We start from the raw sequence: 22111 nt of genomic DNA, 5'->3' as shown, positions 1-22111 counted from the left end.
GGTTAGTTTGGAGAATGCTGACAGAGCAGCTGGGTTGATGTTAAGTATATGGGAGGTGAATTCTGCCCCCCTTTTGTCAATGAGGGACACTAAGTGATCAGATCACCCGCCTTTATCTGGATGCCAGTTTTCATGAAATTTATTATGTGCCTTCGAGGCCGTTGTCAATGGTGGAGATGCCAAAGCTCCACAGTTGCTGGAGGGAAGGATGAACATGACTTCTCAAGTGTCATTCCCATAGGTCAAACTAGACAGGTTGGCTATGCCAGCAAGCTGCTTTTGGAGGACAATTCACCAAGGCCTAATTCACCTACCTAAGGTACACGTAGTACCACAGGTAATAAAGACTGAAGACGAAGGTTAGAAAAAACCACCCAAAGACCAGGAAGCGTGACACTGCAGTGGAATTCCTTCTTTTGCCAGGGTGACTCTCGCGATGCTGCTGGTGTACCTAATCTAACACCCTGCACTGCTCAACCACACGGAGATTGGGCAGCAAGCCTGTGGGGAGTGTAGGTAGTTTTGGGATCAATCCAGATGAAATGAGGTGCTGCTGAGATGTGGGCAGAAAACTGGGGAGATGGGAGGGGAGGATGAGGAGGCAGAAGCAGCAGATGCAGAGGTCCAAGGAAACAGAGGGAAGGGTGACAAAGGGAAACACTGTCCCTGCTTGGGTGTCCCTCCAGGGGTTCCTCTGGCTCAAGGATTACTGGATATAGATGGTGAAAGATCAGTGCCATGACAAGATCCTTGCGGTGAGTCACGAAAGTGTGAAGCTGCTGTCCCACAGAGGCTCGGCTCAGCATCCCCAGGCAGTCCTGCTGCCACCTGGCCCACACACCCCTTTTCGTCAGGTCCCAAGTGTCCCCGAAAGAAGCCACAGGCATCCATTACCCGACCCAACCTTTAGGTTTTTGTCCCCACCCAAGTCTGCGCCCCTGCTAAGGGACAGGGTCCTCCCGGAGAGGCTCGCCTCGGGGGCCAGCTTCACACCACCCGTCCCACGCGTGGGCAGAGAGCCGGGTCCCGCAGGAGCCCGAATGCAGCACCTGGGCAAGGCCGCTCGCTGCGGGAGCTCGGCAAGTCTTGCCCCGCCTGGACCCGGGCCCTCCGCCCGCCTCGCCCCTCAGCGCGCCCAAGAGCCGCCGGGGAGGCCCCGCCGCCCGCCCAGCCGCCAACCGCCGCCCGCTGGGGCCATCTTTGGCCTGCGGGGCCGGACCGGGCCCCGCCGCGGCTCCCGGGAGCGGGCAGCGCCTGGCAGCGTGGGACTGGAAGCCCGGACTTCAGGAGGAGCCAGCCTCGGCTGCCCCCCGCCCCGTCCCCAGTCGCTATGGAGCGCAGATGTCCAGCCCCGGGATGTCCCCCCGGGAGCGGGGCCGTGTCGCCCCTCCGTCCCCCGCCGCTCCGGCGGCCTCGGTTTTGTCATGGGACCCCCCGGGACTCCCAAGGCCTCCTGTCGTAGCAGCGGTCTGTCCAGGCAGCAGCCGTGTGTGCCTGCGGATCACCTCGGGGTCCTCCCGCGGGAGGAACGGTGAAAATACGAACTCCTGTTCATTGTCGTGATACGCGGTGGTGACAGTCATTGTATTTTCGGCCACTGGAGATGCCAAGTAATTCGATAGGCGATCCCTCGATAGGCTGTGGAAACTGGCGGCACCGAGCCAAATTTGCCCCGGGTGAGGTCGGTGGGAATGCTGGTCCCTATTGTCCCTTCACGAGTGGGTCCGGCACCTCCAGGCAGAGCCGCGGCAGCCCACCGGGGCGGCCCGCGGGGGCGGCGGGCTGCTCCCTGCGCCCACGCGTGGGCTGGGGGCGGCGGGTCGCTCCAGCCAAATTACTTTTCTCCGTTGGGTGGACAAGGGAGCGAGAGATCGACAGGACAGATTTCGGGGAGATGAGTACAACGCCTCGCAAATACCACACGCTAGCAGCCCGGCCGGCGGAATGCCGCTGCGCCTTTCCCGCAGACGGGCTCCCCATCAGGGGACTCGGGGGAAAGAAGGGGGAAAAAAAAAAAATCATCCCTAATACTTTTACCTTTGGAAAATTGAAGGGGGGAGTTCGTGCTGTCGCTGCCAAGCCCCGACCCCAGGATTTTGTTTTCTCCCCCAGCATGCGTTGATGACATCACGAAGTACCCCTTCTTTGTGTGTCAGTGATGTCACCAAGTGCAGTGTGGGGGACAATGGAATCCTGAACTCCGGGCGAGGGCGAGTGGGAAGCGGCTGCTCCTGCTGCTGGTTCGGGGCTGAGCCGGGGGAGGGAAGGGAAGACACAGCTGCTGCTTTAGGGCTGAAACAGGTGAGAGACGGGAAAGCTGCCGGGGATTCCGTTTGGCTTGCTTGAGGGGGGGGCCTTTGGGCTGGGCTCTTTTTTCCCTTTTTTTTTTCCCCCCCTTATTGCTTTCCAACTGAGACAGGTGAGAAGTTGCTGCTGCCGCCGGAGGGACAAAGCAGGTGAGGCAGGGGAGAAGCTTTGGGGCTTAAACAGTTGTAAGAAGAGGAGGAAAGCAAGCAGCTCCGCCGCCAAGCCTAATAACCCCTCTCAGCCTTAAAAAAGCAGCCCCGGGAGCTTGCCCCCTCTCCCAGCCACCTGCCTCGACCGCGTCCCTGTGGGGCTCCGGCACGGAAGCAGAAGCGGAGCCGGGGAGGGCGTTTATCCCACGGGTGCCCCTTGGCACCCCTGCAGATCACTTTCCAGAGGGTCTCCGTTAAAAACTCACGTCCCCCTCCGAGCGCCCCTTTCTTCCTTCCCCAGCACCCGCCGGAGCGGGGGGGCACGGGGGGACCGTGGCTGCCGGGATCCCCCCTCCAGCCCCGGAGCGGGGGCTCCGCCGCCTGCCCCCCTCCCCGGCACCCGCTCCGCGCCAGGCGGCGGCGGGGGGCGCCCCGGCCCCGGCCCCGCCGCCCCCCAGCCCCGCTCGGCGGTGCGGGCGGCAGCCAGGGAAGCCATTGCCTGTTTAATAGTTGCTGTTGCAGCACTTCCGCTTCTCTCCCAGCGAGAGAGACACGAGTGGCCAGGCCCAGCCGCACCGAGGAGGAGCAGCCAGACACAAAGGGAGAGGTAGGGGGACGGGGCACCCCCCCGCCGCCCTCCCCGCCGGCCCCGGGGGCAGGGGCGAGGGGCAGGGCCGGCCGCGGCCCGGCGATGGGGCGGGAGGCGGCGGAGCCGGCGGGGCAGGGGGATCGCGCCCGGGGCTGTCAGGTACCGCTGTCCCCCCGGCCCCTCGCCGCCCGGCCCTGCGGGCCCGCGGCCGGGGGAGCTCGGCCGGGCTCCCCTGCCCCCGGCTCTCGCCCGGCGGAGGGGCGGCAGCGGGGGCGGCCCGGCGGAGGCAGGGGAGCTCCCCCGGGGCCGGTGGCCCTGGGAGGGAGGCGGCCGTGTGCCGGCCCCCTCGGCCCGCTGCGGCCCCGCCGCCGCTCGCCCCGGGCCCGCGGCTGTCCCCCTCGCTCCCACCCTAACTCTCCCGGGGTGCCCTGCCTGCCCCCCCATCCCTCCCGACGGCTTCTCGCCCCTCTCGGGTGCGAACCTGCCCTCGGTAGCCCACCGTGCTCGCCCTCCGTCCCTATGCCCCCGAGGTGCCCGCATGAAACCGGGCTGCCTCCCCCCGGCACCCCGCTGCCCCCCTCCCTGCCAGCGGCCTCCCCGGGCCCTCCGCTCTCACCCCTTGTAGGCCCTGGCTCTTCTTTTCCTCTCGCCCCCCCCGCGCAGACCCTCTGTTCCCTTCCCTTTTTGCGGGCATGCCCCTCGGTGCAGTGGGCCTCGGTGGGTCCCCTCCATGCACCCCACTCCCTGCTTAGCTGTTCCCCTTCAGTCTCCCCCTCCCTGCCCCCCCCCCCCTCCCAGCACCCGATCCAGCAGGCAGGGGTTATCCAGCAGGCAGGGGTTTCCCCGCCGCAGGTCACAGATCCTCCTTTGGGCTCTCCCCCCTGTTGCCAGTGATGCCCCACTTCCATTTTAGTGCTGGCGACGGTCACCCCCCCAGCCCCGTCCCTTCCCGCCTCCCCCACGTGCCTCCCGGGAACCCAAGGGACCGGAGCTGTTCCATTTTTATCTCCTACACCCCTAGGCTGGATAGTGGTGGGTGGTGATGGCTCCTCTTGTATGTGCAGTTTGGGGGAGATTAGAAGGAATTGCTTTGAGCTTCCCTGATCCTTGCAGTCGTCCTCGTTCCAGTCTCCTCTCATTTCACACTGGGTTTCTGAGAGGAAGCCTTAAAAGTCCCTTTCCCCCTGCTCCTTGGTGTTACTAGTGCAGGGGAGGCTACTGCTCTTCCTGCTTTGACTCTAGGACCTGAAGAGGAGAGGGAGACACGAGGACCCTTTAAAAGGAGCATGACCCGAACACAGAGCGAGATTGTCAGCGGCCTTTCTCTGTGTGTGTTTGTGTTCACTGTTTGTTCCCCACGCCCCATGGTGTCTCCTCTCCAGGTTGGGGTGTGTGGTGGGGGGGTCGCTATGTCGGATGACGATTCGAGGGCCAGCACCAGCTCCTCCTCATCTTCATCCTCCAACCAACAGACAGAAAAAGAGACAAGCACGCCTAAGAAGAAGGAAAGCAAAGTCAGCATGAGTAAAAACTCTAAGCTGCTATCTACCAGTGCCAAGAGGTGAGGCTACAGTCAGTTTTCTCACTGATTCGCTGCATCTTCTCTCCTTCCCCATTTTAGTTTGCTCCATTCCCCCACTGCTCCCATGCTGCTCCCAGTCCTCATCTCTAGCCCTTATGCTCAGCCTTTCCACACGAAGCTGTCATTGTCTCACTTTTTTCAGTGTCTCGGTACAGCGAGTGTCTGCCCAACTTCGCTGCTCTCTGGTCTCTCTTCCTGCTTCTTCCTCTGTTCCATCCCAAATATTTTCCTGTCTTTTCTTCCTCCAGGCTGTTATTCTGTCCCTCAGTTATTTCCACTGTCTTTTCCTTTTTCCTTATTAGCATCAGTTATAGGGATGGTGTAGGATTGGCATGTAGGACCTTAATTCCTTCTCTGCTACTGGAAGCTGTATGGTCCTGAGTAAGGCATTGCATTTCAGCGTCAGTTTCCCTCTCTGTAGGTTGGGCTTGATCTAGAGTGACTTTTTTCTTTCCGGGGCTGCTTTGGGGATTGATTAATGTTTGTGGAGAGTTTAGAGTTTGCTTGTACTGGGGGAGTGCACTCCAATGCAAGTGGTTTAATACAGCCCCAAATCTTTTCTACCAAATATATGTTACTGTTGTTCTGTCTGCTCATCACTTATATTGAATTTTCTGTGTACGGTTGAATGTTGACTAGAATGAATAGTCCACAGCAGGTCCACTTGTGGACATTCTGCTCTAAAATAGTCTTTTCTTACAGCACAGAGTGGGTTGGGGTTTTTTTGAGAATTTTATTCCAGAATAATGTCTACATGGGAGAGAGATGCCTGCATAGAATAGTAATTCCAGAACAGCTACGTCAATCAGTTTTATTCACCTGGACAGACTCTTGGAGCCACTCAGTTTTTTAAAAAAATTAATTGTTACCCTTTCTTATTTATTCTGTGTTTCACCTGAATTCAGCACCATCCTGTTCCAGGGAGCTAAGCTGACAAATGGAAGTTTTCAAGCAAACTTGCAGTACTTTAGTAAGAATAATAAAACATCTCACTGAACAGCTTTGCCAAGCAGCACAGAGAGGTTGTATCTGTAGGTGTCAAAAGTGACTGGGGTTTTATGCAAATGCCCTGTTGTTGCAACTGGATTCTCTGTGGCTTTGTAGAATTTAGGCAGTTTGGTTATTCCAGACCTCCACTCAGCAGGTTTCCATGGCAAACTGACATAGATAGTGGCAAGCGGTGTTTACGTGTCGTGCCCTTAACTATTTTAAAAAGAAGATTGTAAACTGCCTAATATGAAAAGGCTGTGGTTCTCATGTATGACAAGTGGAAGAGAGGCAGAAGATGCTGGCTGAGTTTAAAGGAGAAGGGAGGCAGACTGAGTGCTGGGTGGGGAAATCTGGAGGGGAAGCCTGAGTGACAGTAATGGGACTCCAGGGAAGGGGATGATGGCTGCTTGGGCATTTTGTGGCAAAAGCAGTGAGCCCAGAATAGTCTGGGCAGGGAGGACAGGGTGTTGTCTGAATGTGGTGAAGAGAGGGGATGTGGGGATGTTGTGTGGCTCTTGAGGGTGACAAGAGGGGAGAATTGAAGGTGGCAGGAATGCGCAGGAGCCTTGGAAAGAGATAGCTTCCTTTAAGTGTCCTTGGGAATGGCGCAGTTATTCTCTCCCTTGGGGCTGGTGTTTTTTCTTAGGATGGTGATGGGAAGCTGGGGGGGAGAGGGGGAGAGCCAGTTTGGCAATGACTGTTTCTCTCAGTCCAGCAAGACAAAATTCCTTTTCAGACTGCAGTTTCCTCCTAGCACTTGCTGCATCACATTTGCAGAGGGTCTCCCTCATTTACAGGCTGGTTGGCAGAGTAACGTGGACAGTCTTTTCCACTGCCCCTGTGTGGTTGGCATCTTTATGAGAGCATACACCAGTGCACCTGTCTGGGTTCAGTGCACGGTGCCTGTCTGCTTTTCTGACCATCTCTGTAACAGGGTGCCTGTCCTGCTTAGTGTGTTTGGACTGGTGGGAGGCCGCAGCTGAGCATGCCTCTCTCTTATGTAGTGTTGCAAACTCGCGGTGACAGTATGTCTGTAAAGTGTATGTGTTAACTGCTGTCCCACACGGTGACTTACCTTTGTTCCTTCTCGCTTTTATTGCCACAGGATTCAGAAGGAATTGGCTGACATCACCTTAGATCCACCTCCCAACTGCAGGTTGGTGTCGATTCTTTCCCTGAGGAGGGTGGGGGAAGGTGAGGGGCTGAAGTGTGCCTGTGTGTGTTGTAACTGTCCACAGAGGCTCTGGATAGAGCAGAGGAATGGCTGTTTAGGTGACTGACAGTACTTTTGTGAATGCTTGAAAGACATTAAATAGTTTCCAGGTGGGGGGGCCTCTATATGTGTTTTGATACGAGTTTTCTGTTTGTTTTGGGGGTTGTTTTGGTTGTTTTTTTTTTTTTTTAACAATTGCATTTCAATCTGTTATACTGCTTTGTATGTATGTTTCCAAAACTAGCCTGTAAAGAAGAGCATGAAAACTTTCTCCTTGTTTGTTTTTTTCTGGTTTATAAATCTAATGCCTGACTGCACTAATCTTATTTATATAAGAGTCCTGCCAAAGAAGCAGAGAATAGTAAAATGATATGAGATTTTTAGCTCAGAGAGTTCTGTTGTGAACAGTAACTTAGAGTGGAAGAGAAGCGCGAATTCGTCGCTCAGTGGGCGCCCGACAGGAGCACACATGTTGGCTGATGAAATAACAAGCAGGGATATTCTGTTGCCCTTTATAGAGCAGCTTGTTTTTAAGTATGTTTTAGAAACTTGTACTGTTTGTTTAAAACATCTAGCAGGTTGACTTGGTTCATTGCATCGTGGCCTAAGCCTCTTTGCATTTGGAGAGGAGACAGGAGTGGTGTAACATCTTTGGTTGTGCTTGTTCATTTGAGAGGGAAGTGGCTTTCGGTCTGGTCAGTGTTCGCTGTCATTGCCAAAGCACAACTCTGTTCCTATTATCTTGCTGTGGCTGAGGTTTGAGGCCTTTTGACGTTGGTAATAGCAGAAATCAGAGAAAATTCTGTTTATAAATAACTATTTAAGTTGGTCTTTTTAGTATTGAGTTGCCACCCACATATGCACATGAACCATTAAAGCTTTTTCCTGCTGTTAGTCTGCAGGGAGGCATTAGCACAAGAGTTAGCCTGACAGGTCCAGAGCCACTCTTTTGGTACCAGTCCCAAGGATCATAATTAATGAAAGGAGGGGTGGGATGAGGCATGTGAGTAAAGGTCTAGGCTGATACTAAGATTTTTGTGCTGTTTGGAAGATAACCAATGAACTCTGAAATCTTTAGCTGTGACAATATTGTTTAGTGACCATAATGACTACCTGAATATTACAGGAGCTTCCAGGTCTTGGGCTGGAGGTGTCTGTCCTGTCTGCATCCTGGCTCTGTGTCAGGATGAAGTCCACATGCTTTCCCCTCCTCCTCCCACCATAACCTGATTTTCATGGGAAAGAAACCCAGAAGCACAGCTCAGAAAGGCACTGTGGCTTGCTCTCTAGATAACTGAGTCTGGATGATCAAGGTGCTGGGACTGCAGTCTGAACTTTGCAAATCTATCCAAAAGTTGTGATAGTATATGAGTATGTCAGATTGTGGGTTTCATCTGAAGGTTTGTGTAAATAATATTAGAACCCTAATTTGTCCTTGTTTCAATTGGTATCATTGACAGGTAAAGATGAGCTAGCAGACTGTCAAAATAGAGTATGGTTTTGATTTTTCTTTTTTTAATTACATAGACCACTGAGGATAATGCACTTCAAGGCCCACATAGTAAGTTTGTGTTGTTTCAGCCTTTATAAATATTTCTAATGGTAAAAATTAGTTCATAGTACAAGTAGTGATGATTAATCTTCACCCATAATGCAATTACAAGTATTCTGCATTCCTTCCAACCTTCAAATGAGTGACAGTGAAGGCTGGCAACTCTTGCAAATAATACATGAAACTGGTGTAATTGTTACTGTCTCTTAATATGTTGATAGGTAGGAGAACATGAATGGAGGGGTTTGTGTGTGTGTATGTGACCAAAGGAGTTTTGGTATTGCTCATCTTGGGGTGAAGTCATCTTACTTCAGTAAAGATAGCGCTGAGAATGAAGGAGAACAGCTCTGCTTATGGCTAACAAGGTTCCAACTGCACAGTCAAGCACTGGGAGTTTGCTTCTGTAGCAGCTGGTTTGTAAAAGGGTAGGCAGGTGCCAATTGCTACAACAGTGAGATGAGTTTCAGCTATCGCAGTTATGGGGAAAGTTCACCTCTTGTGGAAAAAGAAATAGTCAATCTGAGAGTGTGAGGAGATTAAGCAAGTGAGAGAGAGCTCTGGTTGCTGCGTGATGTTTAAGATTGCCAAAATTTGCTCTGGGGAAGCCTGCTAACAGTGTCACTGCTTTCCTTTTTTTTTTTTTTTTTTTTTTTTTTTCCCCTTTGTGTGAACGTTATTAGCATGCTGTGAGGGAGGTATTAAATACATAGTTCCAGAACTTAGTTTCAATTTCCTGCCTTCATGACTTTGCTTACCCTCACCTTTCCTCTGACCTCCAGCTCCTCATCTCTCTGCTGCCTTTGTGCCTCTACAGACTTTTTTCAGGTGTCACTGGAGGGGAGGGCAGTCCTCTCCTTTTAGGCATCTTACTCTCTCCTGCAAGACTAATCTCAAAACTTACATATTCAGGGAGCTATATACGATACTAGGTACTACCTATTCTGCTGTCAACTTTAGGGGTGCCAAAGTCTCAGAAGTCACATTTGAAAATGTGCGTCCGAAACTGTATCCTGTGTTATGTTGGAAATGTCATATTCTTTTTTTCTACTGGACGTTTGTTCTTACACCCCTCACCACCATCTTTGCATTTTCCCCTGTTCTGTGCCATGCCCAGTGTTTGATAGCAGTTCACTGTTGGCCATGCTTTAATTTTTGGCCTCGCTGCAAAGTGCTGTTCTTCTTCCAGTCTTATTGCAGTAATGGGAGTTCAAGATATTTAACACATCCCAGAGCAGCTCTGCATATTGAAAGAAAAAGCTTTAGGTTGTAAATGATTTTTAGTAAGAACTGTTTTATTTTTTTCTTATAAAACACCACATATAAGATACAATTACAAATAATGAAAACCATTTGATATTTCCAACAAAATAGCTTAAAAACAAATTAGTTTCATTTTTACTTTTGTTGATTGCAGTGACCGTATTTTCATGTCTGTAACCCACAGATCACCTGTTTAAAAAAAAAAAAACAACAAACAAACCCCAAGCACACTCAACACCCTGTGATTGAGCAGCTGTGTGGGTTTTACACATATGTGGGTAATATGAGGGGAAGTTTATCCCAGAACTTCCTCTCCCCTCAGTAGTTTCCTTGCTTCTGGTTTTCCGTAGCTTGCCTGTGTCCCCCAAATGCTTACCTGTGCTCGTCTCTCATTGACTGCTTCATCATCCCATGTAGTCCCTTTGCCCTTCATGTCTCCCTCCCCAGGCTGTGATTTTTATTTTATGCAGGCTAGTACAGTTACTTGTACAGAGGTGCAGAATATGTGCATGGAAATACAGTGTATGTTTGGCCTGCATTCAAAAAGTAGATTTTTGGACTTGAAGACATTTTCTAAGAAGATATATTTAATACACTTTACAAATTTGTGGATTCCTGATGGAGGCAATGCTGTCCTCATAAGTGTCCTGGTGTAGTATATATGTAGCATTTGGCTACTTCTCCATGGTTCTTACCCTCTTCATCGTTTTCAGTAGGCTGGTGCTCTAGAGTTCTTTAATTTTCTGTTGTCTGCAAGATGATTTGACTTCTGTTATTAATACTGAGTTATGAAAGCTAAATGTGGCTTTCAAGTTCAAAAGGTGGTTAGTGGTTAGTATGAAGTGGAGAATAACTGTTTGGACCTGAAGTATTTCAAATCTTTCAAGAGGGTTCCTGGTGATTTTTTCTCCTGCTTTGTATTATATCAGAAAGTTATAACTCTTGTTTTAGAACTCAAAGAAGGTACCTAGAGACTTTGGACTTCTGGTATTCTCTATATGTTGGTGTTAGAGGAATATGCCATGTCTGTGCATTGGGTCATGGAATTCTGCATCTGCGACTGTCTGCAGATGTTAAAATACGGTTCCATCTTGCTATGTAGGCACAGTTCCATCTTGCTGTGTAGGCAGACCTGATCTTTGTTTGTAGATAACACTTGTATTGTGCCAAAGCTTTTCTTCTGTCACTGTGACAAGGTATCTAAAGCCTTAACAGAAGTTAATTAAAGCTTTAAGTACTGTTTATTCTCTTTATGTCATTTATTTGACCTCTGTTTCTAAGCATCTCCTGATCGTAAATCTGCTAATTGCTGTGAGGTTATGAAATAAATGTGTTTTCCCCATTTTAGGGATGGGGAGTTGCAGAACACAAAAACCAAATGACTTGTCCAAGGTCACACAGGAAGCCTATGGCGAAGTGGAGAAATGAATGTAAATCTCCTTTGTTTCAGGCTAACTTGCAGCTGAGCTGTTCTGCTGGAACTGTGTGCATCGGTTGCGTTATGAGCAGGGCTTTGAATTTGTGCTTTATTGGGTGTCTGGTATTGACTGTATGTAAGCATGGTAATTTAATGTTATTTTTCCCATCTGTGTAGAGGGACCAAAATGGATATTAACTAGAATTAATGTTTTTTAATCTTTCTTACCCAAACTGAAACAAGTTTGGCTCCACATGGCTCATTTAAGTCCATATAGGCAAGACCAGCTGTTATTTAAACAAGAATAATTTTCAAATCTTTACTGAATGAGGCATTTGCCTGCAAGGCTTACCATTGCTTCAGAGTGAAATGCTATCACAAATTCATTATTTAAATAATAATAAAATACAGTTGTGTTTCCTGGCTCCTTCAGCCCAGTCTTTCTAAATTCACAGAATAAGGACCAGATCTCCCTGAGAGTCTTGTGAAAGTTAACTGTCAGCACTTAATAAATACATGTCTCAGTATAGCTGGTGAGGAGAAGTGCTCTCCACTATAATGCATGTAATATTCATAGTTTTCAAAACTTTGCAATGTGGAATTAAGATTTCTTGGCTAGAGAGAAGTCTGTAGAAAATGTGTGGCTCAAAGGCTGTTTTGAACTCAATAGTTTCATATTATAATTAATATATTTCCTCTACATACCATGAAAGTCTGGCATTTGTTTTGATTACATTTGTTTTTGTGGTGCTTGTAATTTTTTTGCAAATGTATTTTTCTCAATACCTCCAACTCCAATAATGCTTTAAGTGCTTTTGCTTGTAAATCTAGTGTATTATCTAAGGATGGACTGTCACTGTTAAACTATAATATCGGTGGTTTTATTATTTTCATGCTTGGAATAGTCCTTCCTGAACATAACCATTTTCTAGCGTAAACTTTCTGGTCTTAGATTTTGTAATTAAAAATCTTAATTTCTGTAAGATTTTTTTTTTTTTTAATGTGCACACTCAAATTATTAGAGCAAGAATGACACAAATGCTGGGGTTTACTTCCTTGTAGAAAAAAAAATGCAGATCAGGTTTAATGAAAATTATCAGCTTGCAAAAGTGGTTTTAGCACTTTTTTCTTTTTTTTCCTCCCCCCCGCCCCGTGTTGTTTCTCTGAAATGGGAGCGTTTTCTGTGAGAAGTTTCCAGCCGTAGGATAGGAAGGACCTTCGTAATTAGTACTGTGTGTAGTTGAAAAATATCTTTTGTCATATAAACTACCAGTGGTTCAGCATTCCCTCCCCCCTTTGTTTAGCACATGATCCCTGGAGAAATAACTCTTCCTTTTGAAACGGTGTATTAACTAATTTAGAGATCCTCCGCAGCTGTGTATGGTCTAGCTTGCAAACCATAAAAATAATACCATTTCTACACTCAGTGAATTTGAAGTATGTGTAGGTAGCAGCTCCTGCAGGCGAAGTCCTCTGCCTGACGTACTCAGACAATAGCTGCACAGGAGCAGCTTCTTTACTGTGGATTCATTAGTTAATATTGCGGGAATTCACCTTTCTGAAGATATTCCTGTTTTTATTGTCTCCCTTTAAAAATCAGAAACGTTTTGATGGCCAGGCTGCTCGGACACTGTGGCAGGAGCTGGCTGATGCTGTGGTAGATTTTGCTTGGCACATCCTGGCTCAGTAATTCCCAAATGAACTGCATTCTGTGCTCTTGCATGCCAAACATCGGAACGATGAATCTTGAGAGCGGCTGTGAAATTGTATCGTGGCTAAGAACAAAGAGGATTGAAATCCCTTCTGTGCACACTCTCTTGTATACCACTTAATTTTATTATTTGACTTTCAGCTTTGCTGCCCTTGGAGGGCACTGTGCAACTGTATTTATGATGCCGCGTACATGTTTTATCTGACAAATTCTAGTATTTCCTCTTGGTTATGCAGTCTTTAATTTGGTTTCGTTTCAGTTGTATTCCAGTTCTGTCTGTCTAGATTTTTATATTGGAGATGTGTATAGCAGCAGGTTATATGTCTGCTTTTGTTTTTAAGAAATATTAATTTTTAATATATATATATATGGTACTTTATAGACATAAATGGGAAACAGTGTGGAGTATTTATACTTTAAGGGCTTGAATCTATCTTGTCTTTTTATACGAAGACAAAATTATCCACGGAGAACTGGCTAGTCTAGGGGATTGAGAAAGTGATAGGGGGTGGTTTTGTGTTTGAGGATTTCAACAAGGGCAAGTTGCTAGTGACTGAGAGCTTTGTGGTTTCTGAAGAATGGGTTGGTCTTGAGAGCCGATAAGATGCCCTCTGACAAGATGATAACTTTGGCCCCGCTGTCAAAGAGGGTTGTGCTGGGTATGGAGGCAGAGCTCACCTGCACCGGTACAAGTTATGTCGACGGATTAAGGTTATTGATGAGTTAGTGCATAGCGAGACTTCTGCAGCCTCTGCCTGCGCTCTTCTGTAATTGTACGTGACAGCCCAGCCTTCCATACAGCACCTCTCTAAAAGCGTTTAATGTACTAAACAAAAAGAAGATATAACTTTATGTCAATGGGTTAAGAGATTATTGCACATCTGTGCAGACTTGCTCATCACATACAAAGTTAAGGGCTATGCTTTCTCCACCAAAGAAAGTTCTTTAAACTAAGTTAAATTAATGATGTCATTCAGTCATTATAGTAGAATCTTGCCAATCTGTACATTTATTTGAATGAAATAAGTTTATACTTATTTTTCCCTCTGAGGCTTAACAGTGGAGGTCTAAATACTGACTTCATTATTTTAGAAGATGAATTAGAGAACATGTATTGTCAAGTACTATAAATAAACTACAAATGTCAAAATAAACACTCTACACTCTGGAATTCAGAGGGGTTTTCTTGTTTCTCTTGCCAATTTGCAAATTTCAGCAACATGCAATTGGTCTTCCAAGGCATTTGTGGAAAGTGTAATGGTTACTACCGTACATTTAATACATATTTTCTGTGCATGAGGGGCTAACTGACGTTACCAGGAGAATATATCACAGATCTGTATGCTTAACTTGCAACATCCAATATGCAATGTTCTTTGCTTTATTAACCTGGACTGCCTGGGATGGGAGGTGGGGGAGAAAAGGAGAGTGTGGCATGCAGATTGGAGCTCAGGGCAGATGTAGTGTTTGATTCCCCACACTCCCTCCCGTCTCTTCCATGATTTCACAACTGAAAATATAGATCGGGTGGGATTAAGTTGAGCTGTTCTGAGAACTGGGTCCAGGCCAAGTTTTGGCCGTTCATTTGTTTAAGAGAAAATACAAAGTAATTGGATTAAAGAGGCTGTACGATTAATGATGTAGAGTCCTGCTAAATTTCTTTGCTTCTGTATTTCTGTGAATCAGTACAGAATTGAGGGCTTGATTCCTCCAAAGTCTTCACCTTTTGGAGTAAAAAATTAGTGTAAACCAAATCAGCGTGTTAGTTAGATGTATTTTGCACTTTCTTTATATCAGTGTAATGATTATTTAAGAGATTAGAGAATCACATTTCTCATCTTTCCCTGTGGAGCTGCTGGACTTGCTGGAAGCACAGGGAATCTTGAACTGGTTCTGAGAATTGTAAAGGCGGTAGTAAATGCTGTGGGCTAGAGGGGAGATGCTTCCTGAGGCAGGTGGACTGCTAATATTTAATGCTATTGCTGCTATGGGTATCTGAGCAATAGTTTTTGCCATTGAAGCTAATTCCAGTGTCTATTAAGAAGAAATCAGGAGGAGGGGGTCTTGGGGTCTTTTCTTTCTTTCTTTCTTTTGATGCCTAGGATCCTACAGAGAGTTGCACACTGGCGTGAAAAGACCCACAACATTAAAAATTAATTCTGAAGTTGAAGATGTCTTTTCATGATAAATGAATAGATGAAAAGAAGAAAAATACTTCTGGTATGGACTCAGAACTTTGTCAGAGTTTTTGGAGACAACAGCAAAGCTTCAGGGCAGTAGTGATCATTATACCAGGAATCCCGTGAGGGTAACTGTCTCAGAGTATCTGAGACAGTTTGAATATCTTCACTGAAATTTTAAGGTGCTAATATAGGTGATAACTGTTATGGATATGTCATACGTTTGAAATTTTCAAGAGGACAACTTCTAGAAAGTTTCAGTGTGTTATTTCGTATTGTGAACAAGTGTATACTGCTCTGAGAAGTGGCCTGTAAATGGTGGAGGAAGTGCAATATATTTAATTAGAGCAGCGTTTAGCTGTTGCAGATGGTTTTGAAAGATTGCTAAAATGCACGCTGGTGTAGTAACATAGTTTGAAAGCAATTATATCAATACTGTAGTATGCCACAAAAGGTCATTTCATCAGAAGTTTCTGATCAATCAAACTGATTGTTGTAATACTGTATTTGCACATTATTTCCTGTATGTCTTGGTAACCTTTTTGAAGGAGATAAATTAAGTGATGAATGCAAGCATTTATAGTTGGTGTCCTCCTTGACTTCCTTGTAGTTTATCGGTAAGAATTGTCTAGTTTTGTTTTTGATGGGGTAATTCTCAGTCTGAGAATCTCATTTTGTAGTGCTTTGGCTTCTGATAAAAGTATGCCTACTTGCACTTGGGGGTCTGTGAGAGAGAGGGAAAAGACTGAAGGCTTTAAATAGCTGCGCCAAAGAAAATCTCAAAATATCATTAATCTGACTAGAGTTCTCCATTGCATTAAAGCTGTGGCTATACTTTCCTTCCTATTTCAAATCGAACTTCAACAGCACCCTCGTGATCTAGGAAATCAGGTAAGGAGATGTATAGTAGTGACGAGAGTGACCTAGGAGATCTAGGTTTTGAATGTAACTAGTGTCAGGCTTTCAGCTGCCCTGCTGCTTGTCTTTTAGTTGCATCCCAGGATTGAAGTCTCTAGTGAAATTTTAATAGTTTTTTTAGAATAACATTTTTCCAATTTTTTCCATCCCCTCACTCCCGTTATGAGATTAATCAGATTGCAGGCATTGGTAAGACTGAGAGGATGAATGAGTTGCAGGTGAGGAATGGAGAAGGACATAAAACCACTCAAGGCAGAAGGGTGTTACATTCCTATGGACAGCAACATTGTGCAAGGCGTTAATGGTGACTGTAAGGGACAGCAGAGAGGGATGGCCCATCAGGGTGGCTGAGGCAATTTTGCACTGGTTGCTGAAACAGTTGCGGCAAAGGTGGAAGCAGAGACAAGCTGATTTTTGTCTGCTCCAGCAATTTAGCTCTGCTTTCTTATTGCCTTCTATAAGGAGCATAAGAGATGGGGCATCCTCCTCTTGAATGAATAGGGAGGGCCATCCATGGGCCAACCTCTTCTTGGGCATGAGTGAATTTTTAAAACAGGCAAGCATGCAAGCTGCAACAATAGTTTTTGCTGTGCTGCTTGCATTACACCCCACCTGGGAGGCAAAATATTCAAATAGCAATAAAGTCAATGCATTTATACAGTCTTACACTGTTTACAATGCTCTGTAAATCAAGAAGGCACAACCTACTATACCTTTAAGAATACATGTAACAGGTGCCTGACTATATCTTTGCAGGCCTCCTTGAACTGCTGCATGAGCTACATGCGGCTCTTGAGTCATGGATTGTCCTCCTATATCTTTAGAAGCACATGAGCAAGATGTCAAAAAAGAACAGTGAGGAATGGGAGGAGAACATTAGGGGAGTGTTAGCAAGAAAGGAGCAGAGGGAGAGAAAGGCAGACATAGAAATAGAGAGAGGGGACAGAAGGAGGAGAGAGAAACAAGTAAGCAAGCAAAAAAAGGTAGGAAAGTTAAAAAAAATCACTTGAAACTCAGTCAGTCCCAATCAAGTAGACAAGTACTAAAGATAGGAAGTTGCAAATTTAATTTGCTGAAGGGCCTGTGAACCTGCATCTCCCACAGGAGCACACCTTGCTTCTGTAGCAACTGGAAGAGAAGCGTGACAAGAACTGTTATTCAGTAAATTCCATAATACTAGAAACAGAGATATTCACTGAAACTGTTAAGAGATCATTTTAGAACAGATTAATTCCTTCTACCCAGTAGGCAGTGGAGTTCTGGAAGCTGTTCCTGCAGGAGGTCGTGGAGGCAGATAGTGTCAGCACACTCAAAAAAGGGCTGAACAAATTCATGGGCAACAGGTCTGTAAACAGACTGAAAGAGAAAAGTCAGGGATGTACCCTTTAGCGTCCCTAATCCAGTGGCTGCGGATGCTGCGGGAGTACAAGGCGAACGGATTGTTTCCTTGTTCCACTTGACATGGCTTTTAGCCACGTAAAATGTTCAACTTCTGCCCTGTATGGAACAGTTCTTGCCTCTCTTCTTTTTATGCGTTGCCATTTAAAGCAAGCCCTCGTTTCCCGTCACAGCCACTTCGTGCTTTTGTGAAGGGTTAACCTTCATGCATTTGCCTTGCTGAATTTAGACTGTAAAATTTTCACGGCAAAGGACTTCTTTCATTTTTGTCTGTGTTTGCAAAGTGGTATGTAAATTTCCAGCTATGTTTAAATGTTCTTTAATATTAAAGTAGGTTTAGTCCTTGGGCTTGTAGATGTTTCCCCATCCCCTCTTCCCAAAAAAAATGAAGTTCTGCTTATGTTGTGACATTGCTTTTTTTTTTTTTTTCCTTATCTGATTGAGGTAAATAAGTGAGTTGTTTTATTCAGCAGCTATTGTATTATCTTGAATATGTGATTTGGTTATTTTCCGGTTTTATGCACATCAAGGTTATCACAGCTGTTACTTTGTGATACTACTACATTGTAATAGGATAATGTGTTTTGAGATATATTAGTGTTGGGTGTTTTTTCCTGGATAGTGGCAGAGAAATAATAAAGGTGTCCAACAGCTAATCTCTTTCTTTGCTGTCTTTGTGCTCCTACTTCACCTTCCACCTCAATAAGGTGGACTGTAACTATTTGTTAGGGAAATATTAGTTAAATTGCAGAGGTCTTACATGTGCTGAGACATTCCAATTTAAAGTACTTAGTATTCAGTGTGTGTACTTAACTCCTAATGACTATAAATATTATGTTACATTTGAGGTTTTATAATGTATCAGTTATGTCTTGTACAATGTTTTTTCCACCGAAAACGCAAATTTTCTAACCCATAGATGGTGCAAGCTGTACTTTCTACATAGCTTTACAAGGATTTTTGCTTTGCTTTGCTTGTCATAGTAGAGTCTTATTTATGAGGAGATGTAAAGTTCAGACAACTAATTTAGCATTGAGATTGTTCAGGTGCAGGTTTCACTGCAGTACTAAGTAGCATGGAACAAGCTATTTAGGACATATTTAATAACTGGTACTGGATTTTGTCAGGAAAGACTGAAAAATAGCGATTGGATAGTGGAGTCTTTGTATGGTAACACACTGCAGTGGGGATGCGATGAGCTGGCAGGGTCCAGCCGTAAGCTGTAGCAGCAGAGTAAAGGGCTGGGGGTAAACGGGGATGTGCTGTGACCTCTCTCATGGCTGGCTGAAGAGCTGGATGGGATTTGTTAGTGATTCACGGCTTGCCTTAAAGAGAGATAAGGAAGGAGTGCCCATTGGGGTCTGGATCTGGGAAGGAGGCTTGTCTGTTACCTAGCGAAGTCTGTTCTATTTGCAGCGGTCTTCATCGATTCTGAACAAGTGGGGAAAAAAAGGATGGAGCTAGAGTTGATGGCTGAACTATGGCACACTAGGAAAGAGTGAAAATATAGGCTGGGGTTAGATGTGACCCTTAAAAGCAGAGAACAACAGGGAAAAAAAAATGCATTTTTGCCAGATCCCTTTCCAGTAGGAAACCTGCCAGTCTCTTGCACAGATTCTCAGCTCGCTCTCTCTCAACTTCTTTCCTAGGATCTCCATTACAATCCAATGTGTCCCAAGTCACCAGTATGGTCTAAGTTGTGCAAAAAGAGAGCTAGTGTGGCTGTTCTGGCCCATGGAGCTGGGCCTCTTTCTGCAAACCATCGTAGGCTTGGGACGAACGGTGCTAGTGTCTTCTGCCTCCTTATCCCGCTGAGCTGAGCAGGTTCTGGCCCCTTCTCTTTCCTCATGGCTGCACTGATCCTTCAGCAGTAAGACATTACATCTGTCAAAGTCTGCAGCCTGTGCCTGCAGGGAACTGAAGAGGCAAGGTTCTCCCATTGACAGAAAGAAAATGTTTATGAGGAATTAAAAAATAAACAGACAAAACCTTTCTTGTCATATTAATTTACTTGCAAATGAAGTATCAGTGATCAGCTAAACTACTGGATGTGTGTATAGATTTTTTTTTTTAATTGCTTAAATATTTGGATCACAAATTAGAGGAGCTTGATGAAAGGGAGAAAGTGTTTTTAAAGTACTGCAATGGTCAATTGGGATAATCCTGAGTGCAAAGTAACATACGAATTTACATTTGTCGTCTTTCTTTATGTGGTACTCTTTGGTCATTGGAAAAGCGTGTTTTATTATCTTGAAAAGTTTCTAGTCAAGAGGATGCATCTAAACTTCACTTTGGGGTTTTGAGGACATTTGACGTGCAGTAGGAGAGCCTGTATGAGTGTTTACACAGGAGACAGCTGTACGCCAGGCAAACACAAGGTTCCTTGGTCAGTATTTTTACTAATCTTTCTGTCACGTACACATTCAACGACACATCTGAAAAGTCACCTAGTTGAAGTTTTAGCAAATGGTTTCTTTTCAGAGGGAGAATCTCGTTTTCTAGGTATTAAAATAGTAATGGAACTGTGATGTTTGCTTAGATTGGCTTTCCTGGAAGATAATGTGTCATATCCTAATGACACACTAGGTCAAGTGCTAAATTTCATTCCTTGCTGAAGATAGTGAATGAACTGTGTCCAGAAATAAGTAGTTTTGTATGTCCCTGTTCATATTACTAGAGTCCAAGGTCACTAGAAGAGTTGTGGGTTTTAGTGTACAATATGTATTGTTTACCCATTCTTTCTTAAAAAGTGCCAAACTCTTTACTGAACTACGTGAGCACCTTAGTGTTTTATGTACAGCCAGTGATTTTCTCTTTCTCAGCTGGTTATACACAAAGAGGGTAAGCATTTTTTTTTTCTGTCTTTTTTTATTTATTAATTATGCTGAGGCAGCTGGATGGAAGAGTGCATCTTGCTTTTGGCTTCTGAAGTAAAGATCTCTCCTTTTTTGTTTAGTGTGCTGGGCTTTATATAGGGTTATTCTCTAGGAGGGATTATATAATATGATTATGAAGTTATGCTCTCTTCCAAAGGGTCATATATGTGATCTCTGGTCAGTAGGGAGAAACTCACACTTTTGACCTTTCTGTCTCGTTGGACCCATTAGCTGTTGGACATAGTGGTGCTTCTAAAATTGCTTAATTGTTCCAAAGAGATCATTTGTGCTTACTCCGTTATTGCTATTTGATGCTGTCTCTCTACACACTGCCAAAACCCCACGGTATATTACATGTTTATTGTTATGTAAAGCAGCTGTAAAACAAACAGTGTGGCTGTGTAAATGTATTTGAAATCTTTGCTATTGGCTACTTCATTTTTTCCCTTTATGTCTCTAACTTTTACATTTATAGTTTTGCCACCACAGGGAGCTAATGAAAAGCAAACATATAGACTGTTTGTTTAAAAATAATAATAATGCCATGCACAGATTCATGTTGTTTCCTTATTCATATTTATTATCCTGTTTCACAGTATAAGAAAGGCTAGGGCATGCTGTGCTGGTTTTTTTTTTTTTTTGGTGGGAGGATTGTTTTTTTATCTTCTCTGTGCATTGGTTTGACATTACAGTCCTCTGATTTTAAGAAACTTCAACAATTGTAGAGCAAGTGAACATATAGCAAACAAAGGAAAAAGATAAATGCATGTGCAGTAAGACATTGATCTAGAAGAGGGGAGGTCTGTCAAACTGTTTTGGTTTTTTTAATACTTGCATGCCTGTAGGGAATCAATCCTGTGTGCATCCTTAGGACCTCACAGGATTATGAAAGTGATTTATTTTATGTGTTCAAGTTTCTCTTTACAAGTAGTACTGAAGAAAACAAGGGCTTAAATTAGCCTATATTTTGATTCTTTCTGTACCTCTTTTGGTATGTAGTAGAACTGCATGTCTCAGGAGTAAAATTATTAAGCGCATATATTTATTAAGGGTCTGACTTTCAACGCTGGCTGTTTATAGTAAGAGTACTTGTTGAGATGATGAGTCTCTTGATCATTCTTTGCTCTAGTGGGAAAAGTATGTGAAAACATCACAACAGCCACTGGGCAGTCTCTCTCACAACTTTTCATCCACGTTGGTCGCAGCTGCTAAGACATTTTTAATAGATAGATTTTTCTTAGTTTAAGCTATTTTTCTGCTTTAATTGGAGCTTGCATAGCTTAGATCCTGCTTTCCACTCTATTTAGAAAGATACCTGAACTCAGTCGCCACTAAGCCAGAGCTGCCTTCATTCTGTAGCCTCTGCTGGGGAGACACACGTACTTGTTGGGGGTCTGCTCTACTTGGATACAGGAACAGAAACAAACTATAAAGATGAAAAGATGGTCGGGAGGGGAATGTGTACTTGGATTTTGCCAGCAGTTAAGGGTAAATCCTTTACAGTAAGGAAGGCTCTAAATAGCACCTCTCTGTGTGTTTTGCAGTAGGTGAATTGTTCAAGAAGAATGAGAATATAATATAGCTGCCAGACTCCAAGTTTGAAATAAATGAGGTAGATTTTAGCTTGGTTTTTATTTTGCCCAGTATTTCATTTTGCAAATTATGAGGTAATTAATAATAATTTACAAATTTAAAAACCGCTAGATATTATCTGTGCAACAGCTCTAAGGGAACAGTGTTGCATCAGACCTGCTTTTTGTTAGTGGTGCGTTTAGAGCATGCGTGTGTGTGCAAACACCCCTTTTGCATTCACTTACCACAGTGTAGTTGTGTTTCTGAGAAAGTAAAGGGTTATTTTCTGTTTACTTTTCCTATCGTTCCGTTCCCCCAAATGTACAAAAATAGCTGTATGGAAAAGAATTATTGTATGATCAACTTTCCCCTTCTTCAGTGTTTAACTTGACTCGCA

General features: G+C 45.0%; 1 protein-coding gene across 6 annotated transcripts in view; it reads left to right on the top strand.

The window, feature by feature from the left end:
* Positions 1-2199: 2199 nt before the first annotated feature.
* Positions 2200-22111, top strand: part of UBE2E1 (ubiquitin conjugating enzyme E2 E1) — a 45986-nt gene continuing 26074 nt past the window's right edge. The window contains exons 1-5 of one of the 6 annotated variants that reach the window (XM_072853986.1): positions 2201-2301; positions 2979-3063; positions 4288-4427; positions 4518-4606; positions 6723-6773. In XM_072853986.1, coding sequence (XP_072710087.1) covers positions 4332-4427; positions 4518-4606; positions 6723-6773 — 236 coding nt within the window. In that variant the 5' untranslated portion in view covers positions 2201-2301; positions 2979-3063; positions 4288-4331. Of the gene's footprint in view, positions 2302-2978; positions 3064-3147; positions 3205-4287; positions 4607-6722; positions 6774-22111 lie in introns of those variants that run through there. The other 5 variants (XM_072853990.1, XM_072853988.1, XM_072853991.1 and 2 more) reach the window with 5 other exon arrangements.

Source organism: Ciconia boyciana, chromosome 2 (genome assembly GCF_034638445.1).
Source record: "Ciconia boyciana chromosome 2, ASM3463844v1, whole genome shotgun sequence".
NCBI classification, from domain to species: domain Eukaryota; kingdom Metazoa; phylum Chordata; class Aves; order Ciconiiformes; family Ciconiidae; genus Ciconia; species Ciconia boyciana.
The sequence above is the reverse complement of the archived record's forward strand: the minus strand, read 5'-3'. Positions and strand labels throughout refer to the sequence as shown.